The 14248-nt window shown below is 42.5% G+C and overlaps 1 protein-coding gene across 7 annotated transcripts in view; it reads left to right on the forward strand.

The window, feature by feature from the left end:
• The window catches only part of fgd4a (FYVE, RhoGEF and PH domain containing 4a), a 101864-nt gene that overhangs the window by 60615 nt on the left and 27001 nt on the right, over positions 1-14248 (forward strand). For 5 of the 7 annotated variants that reach the window (XM_071343892.1, XM_071343891.1, XM_071343894.1 and 2 more), the window contains exons 3-4: positions 12815-12949; positions 13857-14040. In XM_071343892.1, the coding sequence (XP_071199993.1) occupies positions 12815-12949; positions 13857-14040 (319 nt within the window). Of the gene's footprint in view, positions 1-5844; positions 6003-7381; positions 7512-12814; positions 12950-13856; positions 14041-14248 lie in introns of those variants that run through there. The other 2 variants (XM_071343897.1, XM_071343898.1) reach the window with 2 other exon arrangements.

The raw sequence follows: 14248 nt of genomic DNA on the forward strand, positions 1-14248 counted from the left end.
ATTAACTGACTGAACACTGAATATAAAATAACAAAAATAATAGCCGAAACAGTTCTGCAAGGTGCAACCAACACTAAACAGAAAATAACCACCCACAAACACAGGTGGGAACAGGCTACCTAAGTATGGTTCTCAATCAGAGACAACGATAGACAGCTGCCTTTGATTGGGAACCATACCAGGCCAAACACATAGAAATACAAAACATAGAACAACATAGAACACCAGAAATAGAATGCCCACCCATTTAAGACAGGTAGTCTTAAATGTAACAGTATAGCTTCCGTCCCTCTCCACGCCCCTACCTGGGCTCGAACCAGAGACCCTCTGCACACATCAACAACTGCCTCCCACAAAGCATCATTACCCATCACTCCACAAAAGCCGCGGCCCTTGCAGAGCAAGGGGAACAACTACTTCAAGGTCTCAGAGCGAGTGACGTCACCGATTGAAACGCTATGAGCACGCACCCCGCTAACTAGCTAGCCATTTCACACCGGTTACACTTAAACAAATCTACTTTGAAACAAAAGTACAGTGCATTTGGGAAGTATTCAGACCCCTTGGCTTTTTCCAAATTTCGTTACGTTACAGCCTTATTCTAAAATGTATTAAATTGTTTTTTTATCCTCATCAATCTACACACAATACTCCATAATGACCAAGCAAAAACAGGTTTGTAATTTGTTTTGCAAGTGTATAAAAAATGTAAAATAAAATATCACATTTACTTAAGTATTCAGACTTTTTACTCAGTACTTTGTTGAAGCACCTTTGGCAGTGATTACAGCCTCGGGTCTTCTTGGGTATGACACTACAAGCTTGGCACACCTGTATTGTTCTCTGCAGATCCTCTCAAGCTCTGTCAGGTTGGATGGGGAGTGTCGCTGCACAGCTATTTTCAGGTCTCTCCAGAGGTGTTTGATCGGGTTGAAGTCCGGGCTCTTGCTGGGCCACTCAAGATTATTCAGAGACTTGTCCCGAAGCCACTCCTGCGTTGTCTTGGCTGTGTGCTTAGGGTTGTTGTTCATCAAGGATCTCTCTGTATTTTCCTCCATTTATCTTTCCCTCGATCCTGACTAGTCTCCCAGTCCCTGCCGCTGAAAAACATCCCCACACCATGCTTCACTGTAGGGATGGTGCCAGGTTTCCTCCAGATGTGACGCTTGGCATTCAGGCCAAAGAGTTCAATCTTGGTTTCATCAGACCAGAGAATCTTGTTTCTCATGGTCTGAGAGTCCTTTAAGAGCATTTTGGAAAAACTCCAAGCAGGTTGTCATGTGCCTTTTACTGAGGAGTGGCTTCCGTCTGCCCATTCTACCATAAAGGCCTGATTGGTATAGTGCTGCAGAGATGGTTATCCTTCTGGAAGGTTCTCCCATCTCCACAGAGGAGCTCTGGAGCTGTGTCAGATTGTCCATCGAGATCTTGGTAACCTCCCCGACCAAGCCCCTTCTCCCCGATTGCTCAGTTCGGCTGGGCGGCCAGCTCTAGGAAGAGTCTTGGAGCTTCCAAACTACTTCCATTTAAGAATGATGGAGGCCACTGTGTTCTTGGGGACCTTCAATGTTGCAGAATTTTTGTTGGTACCCTTCCCCAGATCTGTGCCTCGACATAGTCCTGTCTCGGAGCTCTACGGACAATTCCTTCGACCTCATGGCTTGGTTTTTGCTCTGACATTGTCAACTGTGGGACTTTATATAGACAGGTGTGTGCCTTTCCAAATCATGTCCAATCAATTAAATTTACCACAGGTGGACTCCAATCAAGTTATAGAAACATCTGAAGGATGATCAATGGAAACAAGAGGCATCGGTGCTAAATTTTGAGTCTCATAGCAAAGGGTCTGAATAAGCTATTTCAGTTTTTTGCTTTGTCATTATGGGGTATTGTGTGTAGATTGATGAGGAAAATGTTTTATTTAATCAATTTTAGAATAAAGCTGTAACGTAACAAAATGTGGAAAAAGGGAAGAATACTTTCCGAATGCACTGTATACAACCTCACACACATAATTATGGGCTTAAAAACATAAGACACCTGTACCATGTCAGATATAGAGTTGAAATGTATTCAATTTTGAGTTTGCATCCCAATAATACACTTTATATACATCACAGAAGACTGAAATATAACAAAACCGTTTGACATAGAAACACCAGTTTCTCTACGTTTAAAAAATAAGGGTTTTAAAATAATTTTGAAATTATGAAAAATATTTGTAACATTCCACACCTGAGGGCACTATAGGGCGGTTTGGTCATTTGACTGCAGGAAAGTTAATTGTTTTTTTGTTGGTTGCTCATGGGTAGTATGACACTAACTTTTACTTTGGACTTCATACTGGTTTTGGCTGGGGAGAAATGGTAGCGTAGCTAAAGGAGGTGTTTGTAGATGTTTGGGGAGGTGAACAGACAGAAAGCTACAGGAGGCTGTTAGAGAGTGGTTATCCAGGTGTTAAATATGGAGTGTTCGGGAGAGTAGTAGGGCAGTGGGTGGCCAGTGTTGGGGAAGTGTTGTATCTACTTGCCTAAGAAATACTAAAGAAAACAATTGTTCTTTACAACATAAGTTCTTCTTTGTTCAATTAACCGGAGCCACACAAGTATAGTGCATTGAGCTGGAATCTCCCGGTCTTAAACTCCTGTGCGGGGGATGCGCGTCCCTCAAGTGGTCACGTGGCTCCACGTTTTACCATCATGCATTTTCACTCTATCATTTGGACTTTGGACCCGTTTTCATAGTTCCTTTCTGTTCACTCTTCTCTCTCTGTTAAAAATGACCTTGTCATCCTTCTCTGTTTCTAGGAGTACTGTCAACCTAGTTTGAGTTTCCTGTTGACCAACAGCTCTGCAGGAGACAGACCATGTTTTAGTGGAGTAGCCTTGTAGTTTAACAAAGCTAGTTATGGATCTGTCTTTGAGTCCAGAGCTTTCTTAACCAGTAGTTTCACTGTTTTGACACTGTTCTCGACTAACCCATTAGACCGTGGGTACAGTGGGCTGGATGTGACATGCTCGAACCAGTACAGTCTAGAAGAATCACTGAAAGCTGAACTGTGAGGCGTTGTCCGTACGGACAATCTCTTCGACCCCATGGCGAGCAAAGAATAATCCCCTGACTAGCAGTAGTGTCCTTCAGCAAAGCACTCTGGGTAATGAGAGTAATAGTCCATCAGTAGAACATCGTTCTCTCCCTCAAGAGAACAGAGATCTATTCCTACTTTGCCCCATGGTCTCAATACCTCTTTTTCCTCAACCCACATTGTCTCTTTGCTCTGTTTTGCTCTGTATTTCTGGCACGTTTCACAGGCTCTGATTGTCTGCTCTATATCAGTATTCATCTTGGGCCAAAATAACACTGCTTTTGCACGTTGTTTGGGCTTTTCCATCCCTAGATGGCCCATGTGTATTTTGATCAGCATGTTTTTCTGTAACCCACTTGGTATCACAATTCTTGAAATCATAAACAGAATTCCGTTGAGTACAGATAGCTCATCCCTGTATTGACCATAAGGGTATATCATAGCTTGTACAGACAACCCGTATGTTATGGCTTGAATCACCGTTTGCAAACACTCATCTTCTGCAGTAGCATGTGAAATAACTGTCCACATTTCATCTGAGACTGGGCAGCTCTTTCTGATAAGGTTTACATGTATGGTCTCGTCCTGCTCCTATATCGGGTTTGGTTCTGAGCTGTCTAAAGCTCTGGACAATGTGTCTGCCACTAACAATTCTTTTCCTGGCCTGTACTCCAGTTGCAAGTCATATTTCTGAAGTTTTAGAAACAGTCTCTGTACCCTTGGTGGTGTGTACGCCAGATCCTTCTTTGCAATAGTAACCAAAAGGTTTATGTTTTGGCCCACACTGTTTTACCATAGATAAACACATGGAATATCTTACATGCATATGACAGTTACAATGCCTCTTTCTCAATCTGAGCATAGTTAGTTACTCAGAAGTTGCCAGAGCCATGGAGGCATGTGACTGGGCGCCATCTAGTGGCATACTGCTGTAACAACACTGCACCTAAACCTGCTTTAGAGGCATCTGCTGAGATTTTGGTTTTGAGATTTTCATCCTAGAACCTCAGTACTGGAGCATGCATGATTAGTACCTTGAGCTGCTCAAACTCTTTCTGGTGATTACTGTTCCAACATATCCCACTCTCCAACACTTGAGTTCCCCAAGTGGTCACGTGGCTTCCGATACAAAATGCCACAGGAAGCTACTCTGAAAATATAGTTTACAAAGCTACCAAGTTCTTCACCCTGGAAGAAGTTAAGCTACACTACAGCTACACTTAAGAAACACATAGTTGGCTTAACTAAAGTACTTTGAAAAAGTAGTTCACTACATCCAACCGACTTAAATCTTCAATATGTAAATCTGAAATGTCATTGACTATCATGGCACAAGGCGAGACCCAGATGCAGACACAGGAGGCAGATGGTTGGACTCTTAAATGTTTATTGATCCAAAAAGGGAGTAGGCAAGAGAACGGTCGTAGACAGGCAAAATGTCAAAACCAGTTCAGAGTAATAGGGGTACAGAGCGGCAGACAGGCTCGAGGTCAAGGCAGGCAGAATGGTCAGGCAGGCAGGCACACTGTCCAGAAACAGTCAAGGGTCAAACCGGGAGGACTAGCAAAAAGAGAATAGAAAAGGCAAGCGCACGGGGAAAACACGCTGGTTAACTTAGACATACAAGACAAACTACCACAGAGAGACAGGAAACACAGGGATAAATACACTGGGGAAAACAAGCGACACCTGGAGGGGGTGGAGACAATCACAACGACAGGTGAAACAGATCAGGGTGTGACAATTGACTACAAATTGCAAGAACCGATAACTTTGGGATCGTATGTTTGTGAAATTTAGCCTATTAAAAACAAAAACAATATTTCAAGTAAGAATTACGTAGGTCTGTTGCTGAAAAAGAAAGGAAATTATTGCCTACTTCACCCATATTCTATTTTATTTTTGCAAAAAAAATGTAGTGTGTAGTTCCAGTAGTTAGCTACAACGCTACATGGCAAAAAAAAGTCATTAACTACAGAAAACACTAGCTTGATTTGAACTTAGTTCAATTAAAACTAAGCTACTGAAAAATCTAGTTAAATTCCTAGTTGAACTACATGTAACTTAGTTCACTACTCCCCAACCCTGTGGGTGGCTAACTTTCTGTGTCTTTCTCTTTCTAGTCTCTCACCGTCTCCTTCCTTGTGCTGTGTGTGTAGACAGCCTGAGGAAGAAAGAGACTGAAAAAGGGACTTTTACTTTCATAACAAAATTAAAACAAATCAGACCAGCAAAATGAGCATGAGGAATTTGGTAAACACTTTAATTAGGTTTATGTGGAAGGTGTGTGTGCATGGTTTTATGTGAGTTTGTTTTAGTGTATGACTCATGGTATGATTTGTTTTATTTGTGTCTCACTGCTGTAATCATTGCTATATTCGATTAGAACCAAGATTGGACCAATTTAATCCTTATCATATTGGATTGTTCCCTGGGTTCATCTCTATATTATACGACCCTCCACGTAGGCTAGTAGGCCTAAAGTGACATGTCAGTCAAGGTGTTACTGAAGTTGATTAGTTATTATCATAAAGGACTTTGGGCTGCTATATGTTCATCAACCCTCTCTCATTTCATTGTAATTCAGCACATTCTATAACATTTGATTGAATTACACATCCTTTCAGAGCCAATTTACCCTTACTTCCCCTTATCACTGCGACGATAGTGCTATGGTGAAGTGTGCTTGTGTGTGTTTGCACGTGTGTTTTGTGCGCTATGTGCAGGGAAGGAAGAAGTAGTCTTCCCCTTATTGGTGAGTCTCTCCGCTGAGCTGAGTCACGTAGCTCTGAGCTGCAGTGCCTGCCTGGGAAGATTACGTGTTACTGCCAGACTTTCCCTACTGCTCCTACGGGAGGCTTGAGCTGACTTGTCCGCCCTGTAAGGATTTCCTACTACTCTGTAGAAGAGGCTTTGGGTGAGTTTATTCTCAGGTTATGTCAGTGATTCAGTTTATCCCTGCCTCTCTCTCATGTTTTTCTCTGTTTTCTTAGATGAATGTGCTATTGTGGTTGGTATACATATATTTCTGGAGTTAGACTATTCCCACAACTGTCGCCCTTTGCAGTGAAAGTATTAGATAATGATATCAAGTCACAGTATTTCATAATTGCAGCCAGGAGTCCAAAGACAATTTATGGATTGTGGGATATATTCACTCATATGTTGTGGATGTATTCACTTTAAAATCGGAATTGCTTCCATTTTTCTTGTGTGCACTCACACAGCCCTGTTCATAACTCGAAATCACTGAGAATTACCACCCATTTTGTATCCCGGGCAGATTTGATTATAAATACGGTTAGAAATGCAGTGTGCTGAGAGTGGGGTCTCCCCTTGGGGCAGGGTGCTCTGGTCTATTTTAGGTTAGAAGTAAAAACAGTGACTTAGACCATGGTTTGCAGCTATAGTCTGAAGCACAGACACTCCCCTCACTGGGTGGTGGCTGGGTGCAGAAAGACAGGTGTGCCTATTGTTTTTACTCACAGCTCTCACTTGAGTGTCGGGACACACATGTTGTCTCCGGATTAGTGAGAGAGGGATTAGAGAGAAAGAGAGAGAGAGGTATCAATGGGTTTTTGTAACAAAGGCATTATGCTCTTATGTGACACTCCAAACCGATCTAAATCTAGCATGCATCGGGCAGAAAATTGATTTGAACGTTACAAATCGCCGGTTCACAATGTTTTGTGCTATGGATCCGCTTAGTTGTCTACATACACCATAGACTTATACATCAATTACACACACACACACACACACACACACACACACACACACACACACACACACACACACACACACACACACACACACACACACACACACACACACACACACAGTCAGCTTAGACAGATCTAGCTCAGATGCCCAGCTCATGAGCTCCATCAGCAGCAGATTTTAATTTAAAATGGGAAATGAAAGTGTTTATGCAACATATGTTAGTGCATCGAATCACATCGCACCGAACTGCATCGATTCGTTCCCCCTTTAGTTTCAAACTAAAATGTAGCGTTCCTGTGTCCTATTGTAGCCCATGTATCTAGACAGGTATCGAATCATCTTGAAATGGAAAGATGCACATCCCTAATTATACCACAAATTAGATACAGCTTTTTCAAACGTCCGCTTAAAAACAGGATATATTCCTAGAGGCATCGTGGTTGGTCGATCCTGTTATTTTCTCTCTCTCTCTCTCAGTGAGGTAAAGGATGTGGATACGCTGCTCTTATCTCTGATTAGAGGGAGAGTGGTTTTGTTAGATTGATACATTCCTTCATCCTCTCTGAGCCCGGTTGTATTGGTAAACATGCATTCTTGTGTATCTGTGTCGGCAAGGACAGGGAGGCGTCTTCTAAACGGAGGAGATATCTTTAGTAACACCAGCAGCACACTGGAGGCTTTAACACACAGACCCTGACCTGAGGTAAACTTATTTTTCTTCTTGAACGGATCTTCTTCCTCTCTCCGGATGTCATGAAAGATTAAGAGCACCGAGTATTTTGGCCTATTTTCAGTTCTCTGCGCCATGGCAAGACTCCTCAGCCTTGCAATACGGTGATAGAGTTCAGTACTGGGGGGAATATTTTTCATGTGTCATTATAATTGTTTTTGTTAGATGCTAGATACATGTCTTTGATCATTTTCATTGGATCATTCTTGAGGATTTACTTATGACTGTCTTGAGCGAAATGAATGCCATGATTTCCACCAGAGTTGGTCTAAAATTATTTGGACACAAGCGAATGCCCACGAGCTTGTTCTCCCTGCCTGCTCAATAGTAAAATATTTTGTAGTGTTGAGAAGGTTGGGGCCAGTTGCCATGGTAGCAGGTCTCCTACAGTGTAAATCAAGGACAGAGTCTCAGGTGGGATTGTGTTTATCAGAGTTCTGTATTCACTATTAACTATTGGATTCAGCTGCGAATGTTCAATATTTGCTCACTTTCCAGTTTCTACAGAATCCTGTTTGGCCTTCTACCCCAGGCTCAGAAGCTCACCTTGCAAACATCCATATTCACTTAGTCTAACTGATGTGGGCTAATGTGGTTTTAAATTGGAATCAGAAGACGGACTTTCATATAAAAGAGAAGAGTAAAGGATTTGAATTACTGTAGTCATGTGTGATATGGAAATTGCAAACACTTTGGCTTGGTTTGGTCTTGTGCCGTCCTGTTGTGGTCAGTGTGTGTGTGTGTGTGTGTGTGTGTGTGTGTGTGTGTGTGTGTGTGTGTGTGTGTGTGTGTGTGTGTGTGTGTGTGTGTGTGTGTGTGTGTGTGTGTGTGTGTGTGTGTCAGGTTTGGGGTCAATTTAGTTTCAATTCAGGAAATTAGATTCTACATGAAACGCTTACTGTAGTCAATCTATTAAACAATGATTGAGAATGGATGCTCTATTCTAAAATATTGAATTGCAATTTCAATTTTTTATTTCTGAATTGACTGAATTGAAACTGAATTGTGTGTGCGAGTGTGCGCGCGTGCATGTGTGTGTCTTCTTAGAGAGAACATACTCAGACTGGTTAAATAAAGGCTGTTTGTATTGGGCTCATCTCCCACGAGACTGTCATACCATGACCTGACCATGTTTACATCAGCCACAGCAACAGACAACTAAGCCCCCTCCTCCCTGGTGGAATGAAATGGCTCGAATGCTCAAACCCCAGCACTCCGTTCTGCCACCTCTGGTCTCTTCACCATCCCACCCCTGTCAGCTCAGCCCAGTTAAAGCTCTTCTCTGTCCTGGCACCCAAATGGTGGAAACAGCTCCCCCCCTGAGTCCCTTCCCATCTTCCAGAAATGTCTGAGGCCTACTTTTTCAAAGAGTGTCTTAAATTAACCAGGGATGTTCTCTTGATAAGTGTGTGAATTGGACCATTTTCTGTCCTGCTAAGCATTCAAAATGTAACGACTACTTTGGCTGTCAGGGAAAATGTATGAAGTAAAAAGTACAGATTTTTTTTTAGGAATGTAGTAAAGTAAAAGTAGTCAAAAATATAAATACTAAAGTACAGATACCCCAAAAAATTACTGAAGTAGTAAATTCAAATATTTTTACTTACATTTTTTCAGTGGTATAAAGTACTTATCTCTGAATTAACCCAGAAAGGGGCCCTTTGTGCTGCCTAACATCTTAATGTCCACATGCTTTGGCTTAGCAGGCCGCTTGCTGCTAATTTGCATGGGGATCTGTGGCGGGCCACTTTTAACGATAGGACACCAGAGTGTGTGTGTGTGTGTGTGTGTGTGTGTGTGTGTGTGTGTGTGTGTGTGTGTGTGTGTGTGTGTGTGTGTGTGTGTGTGTGTGTGTGTGTGTGTGTGTGTGTGTGTGTGTGTGTGTGTGTGTGTGTGAACTTCAGTCATATACAGTACTTACAGAACTATACACTGGCCGCTCTGCCGTGGATAGGGTCCGCATTTCACTGTGGGTGAAAACATGGAGGTGATTTACAGCAGAATGACTGGGTGTTTGACCTGTTAATAACAACCTTCATTATTTACTATAGAGGGTTTTCCTGACTCTCTCTACAATCACTAACATAGCAACTTGATCTGGAATGTGGAGACATGATTGTAACCAAAATGTGTCATATGGCGCAAAACATGTTTGAAATGTCCCCTTTAAAGTGATTGCAGATGATGTCAAGCATGTAATCAGACGAGTTCTTAAGGCTCTAAAATTATCCACGAAACCTGGGCCGTGTTTAGAAAGTCACCCCAGCAGATCGTGGGGCTTTCCTAGTCAATCACTAGACAATTTCTTGTAAAAGCCTTGTTGTCTGTAACTGAAACAGCGCTATAAAAAGAGTGTAGCCCTTTCCTGAAGTGTAATGTTACAATTATTTTTCTCAGAATTTCACAATTAATCAACATGATTTATTATTTTTACACAAAATCTGCTGTTTCTATATCGCTTTTGTTATATGTCAGTCTTCTGTGATGTACATAAAGTGTAATATCGGGATGTAAACTCAAAATGGAATAGATTTCAACTCTATATTTGACATGATACAGGTGTCTTCTTTTTTTAAGCCCATAACCATGTGTGTCAGGTGGATACTTTTGTTTCAAAGTAGATTTGTTTAAGACTACCAAGAAACACTCTGTGTGACCCTGATTTAGCCCACTACGGTAAAATGTACAATGTACACTGAGTATACCAAACATTAGGAACAGCTTCCTAATATTGAGTTTCACCCTTCCCTTTTGCCCTCAGAACAGCCTCAGTTAGTTGGGGAATGGACTCTACAAGGTGCCGAAAGCGTTCCACAGGGATGCTGGCCCATGTTGACTCCAATGCTTCCCACAGTTACGCCATGTTGGCTGGATGTCCTTTGGGTGGTGGACCATTCCTGATACACATGAAAAAAGAATGAGCATGAAAAACCCAACAGCTTTGCAGTTCTTGACACACTCATACCGGTGCTCATGGCACCTTCTACCATACCCCTTTCAAAGGCACTTAAATCACCCTCTGAATGGCACACATACAAAAATCCTTTCTCTAACCTGTTTTCGACCCCTGATTTGAAGTGGATTTAACAAGTGACATCAAGTAAACAGGGGACTTAAGGGGTCATGAGCTCTAGAGAGTTACGTTTCAAATACTTTTAGGGCTCTGTATATGTACACATTCAACTATCTAGAGTTCTTCTTGTGACACCATTTCATACACATACACAGAATGCCACTGAAGTTCCTTCCTTGTTACGATGAGCAAATCATACTTTTGTGAATCGAAGGGATTCTATAAAAAAAAATTAAAAGGCTGTTACTTTTTGAGGAGATTGAGTGTACTACCGCATTTCGGTCGCATTTCAATGTTCCGTCGAACTAGGATGGAATTTCACTTCCATGATCTTTCGGTGAACTCGTCGTCGTTTTCTCTGTAGAGTTACCATGGAGAAAACATTGTTTGCATCAGAAATTGCTTGCATCATCACATGCAGTAATGCAGGCTCTGCAGCACTAGGAATAGACAGCCTCTCAGAGACAATGGACAATGTTACACATTGATTATACTGTATAGCTGCTGAGTGAAGGGTTGTGTGAGTGCTCACTCAACCGACACATGTGAGTTACTTCTTGTACCTCAGTGGAGTTAAGTCATGTTTTTACATGACTGCGCTTAATGGAGACTTCCCAGAATGATGAAGCTCTTTGTGGAAACTCTCTATAAAGTAACAGTGCCATGTAGTGTTACCTTAATAGGGATGGCTGTGCAATTGTAGAGACTTGACTGTGGAGTGTTTCTGACTATAGACTTGGTGTAAACAGTCCGACAGTATTAGTTAAACACACTGGAGTGAAGATGGACCATCTGCCACACCCTGATCTGTTTCACCTGTCTTTGTGCTTGTCTCCACCCCCCTCCAGGTGTCGCCCATCTTCCCCTTTATCCCCTGTGCATTTATATCTGTGTTCTCTGTTTCTCTGTGGCCAGTTCCACTTGTCTCGTTAAGCCTACCAGCGTGTTTTTTTGTACTCCTGTTTCCTTAAGCGCCTGTTTTCTATTTTTCCCAGGTTTGATCATTCTGCCCGCACGTGGCATGTCTGCCGTTCTGTACCTTACGGTCTCTGCCCTGGACTACCTACCTCTGCCTGCCCTTTTCTTTGCCTGCCCCCTGTTTATATAATAAACGTCCGTTATTTGAACTGTCTGCATCTGGGTCTTCTCCTGAGCCGTGATACCATCTGTTAGCAGATGGTTAGACCAGGCTCAGTGCTGTTGACAATCATCTGGGTCATTAGCATGATAATGAACTACATGGAGACTTTAATGTTCAGCCATGGGCAGAGGTGAAAGTAGATTTCATTTCTTCCCAGTACAGGACCTCATATGCTTGCGGGTACACCAACATTTTTTATGGGTCTAATCATAGAATAACATAGAATCCCTATTAATTCAATAAGGATATCTGTGGGCCTAGTCAGTAAAGATTTATCATGTAACTTTTTAAAATGTATGACCTTCTATTGTGGCATAAACACAAGAGGTCATGTTGTCATCTGATTGTCAAACAATAACTTCAACGTTCTCCTTTACTAAGCTACCTGCTCCTGTTCATCTACTGGCATCATGTTCCAGCCTCCGAACACAGTGGTGAATGCTAAGAGACATCTGCTATACAAAACACCACACAGTGTAATTAGGCCAGGATTTATGCCTCCACTGCTGTTCGCGCGCGTCTGTGTCAGCCACTCATCGCGGCCATGGCAGTGTTCTCCTTGAACCACATCGCATTGTTTTCAAGTTCATTCGCACATTTTCCATGCCTCTGACATGCGCTAATGATAAATAGTGGTGTTGTAGCCTACACTTTTCTTGACATTTTGTTTTAATTATTGTGATAGGCTGATGATTTACTGGTACGGCATACCCCCACTATTTATTTTGCCGGGACGGTGTACCAGACCGGCTTACTTTCCCCCCTGGCCTTTGGCCAAATGAATAGTAGAAGATGGAGGAAGATGTAGTGTATTACACCCACTGCAAGCCAGTGGCAGTGGGTGGGTGATATTCTGTGAGTGGTATATGTTCTGTCTGTGGTGCAACATGGATGTGAATCACAAAAAACAGGATATATGGTATGGAAGTGAGGAGGTCCTCTTTCAAAAATAAGTACAACAGAGGCATGGTAAACGTCATATGATCCCAGCTCTGTCACCCCGCAGCCAACTGAGTGTTGTCGAGAATCTCACCATTCCTCTTTGCGCTCTCTCTCTTTCAGCTCTAAGCAGCAGCCCCCACAGTGCAAGGGTCAGTCGGACAGGTCTGTGTGGGAAGAGTCCCAGTGAGAAGAGCAGGGGGGGTGTCAATGGAAGAAGTTCGGACAGCAGGCCCTCACTGCAGCCCAAACCACAAGGTACAGATAATATTACTGTCTAATATTACTGTGTAATTTACAGATAATATTACTGGTCATCTCTACTGCCTCTGATCTGGCGGACTCAATAAACACAAACGCTTCATTTGTAAATTATGTCTGAGTGTTGGAGTGTTTTATCCATAACTTTTTTTTTTTATCTAAAATTGTGCCATCTGGTTTGCTTAATATAAGGAATTAGAAATGATTTATACTTTCACTTTTGACACTTAAGCATATTTAAAACCAAATACTTTTAGACTTTTACTCAAGTAATATTTTACTGGGTGACTTTCACTTTTACTTGAGTCATTGTCTATTAAGGTATCTTTACTTTTACTCAAGTATGACAATTGGTTACTTTTTCCACCACTGCTCAAAACATGTACGACAAAACAGCTCATGCCACAAGGAAGAGCCAGTTATGTAACCAGACACAGTGTGTGACACAGTGGTGAAACCTTGCCTTTAGTGGTGTTGCATTCCTCTTTTATTTGAACACAGTGAATCATTCTCCAGAGATAAAAAGGAAGACCCTAACCCATTACAACAGTCCATTGACCATCCCCTCTATGGGTTATAGAATAGTTCATGCCATTAAGAGGATACTGCTAGTCCACAGAATGGCTATATTTCAATCTAATTCTGGATGATGAATGTTATGCCTAAAGTAGCCGTGTTTTGCAGGCTTATAGGCATGGGTCGCAGACACTCTGGGAATGAGACTAGCCTTTAGTAACCACCTTGTGTTGGAAGAACACCAAACTCCACAAAACATAGTCAACATTCCGTAAAATGCTGGTGGAGGCTCATGTATAGTCACAGAAAGGCTCCTAGAGTGGCCATGCCAACATGACCTCCGACCTCTCTAGCCCTGACCACTGACCTTTTCAAATCATCCCTTCAGTGCCTCCGAAGCCAGCCCACCTCCAGAGCCCGGTGACGAAGTCCGCCGCCCACCCGCTAGGGCGTGTGGAGAGAGCACTCCTCAGAGCCACCATGGAGGAGAGAAGAGGAGGGGCGATGGTGGTGAAGAGCCGGGAGAAACCCTCCAAAGTCTTGAACCTCATCAACCACTTCGAGGAGAACAGGTAGAGGAGGGGGGGAAAGTAGAGTACAGACTGAGAAAAGTATAAATTAGACCCTATCTGAGATACAGCGCTAACTCAAATGTGTGTGAAAATATTGCTCGTGTGTGTCTTGCTTTTGTGAATTTTGAGAGATTGTACTAACTGCTGAGAGAGCGAGAGAGAGAGCGAGCGAGAGAGAGCGAGAGAGAGATTTGACATGGGTACTTCC

The sequence above is a fragment of the Salvelinus alpinus genome, chromosome 15, assembly GCF_045679555.1.
Source record: "Salvelinus alpinus chromosome 15, SLU_Salpinus.1, whole genome shotgun sequence".
NCBI lineage: Eukaryota > Metazoa > Chordata > Actinopteri > Salmoniformes > Salmonidae > Salvelinus > Salvelinus alpinus.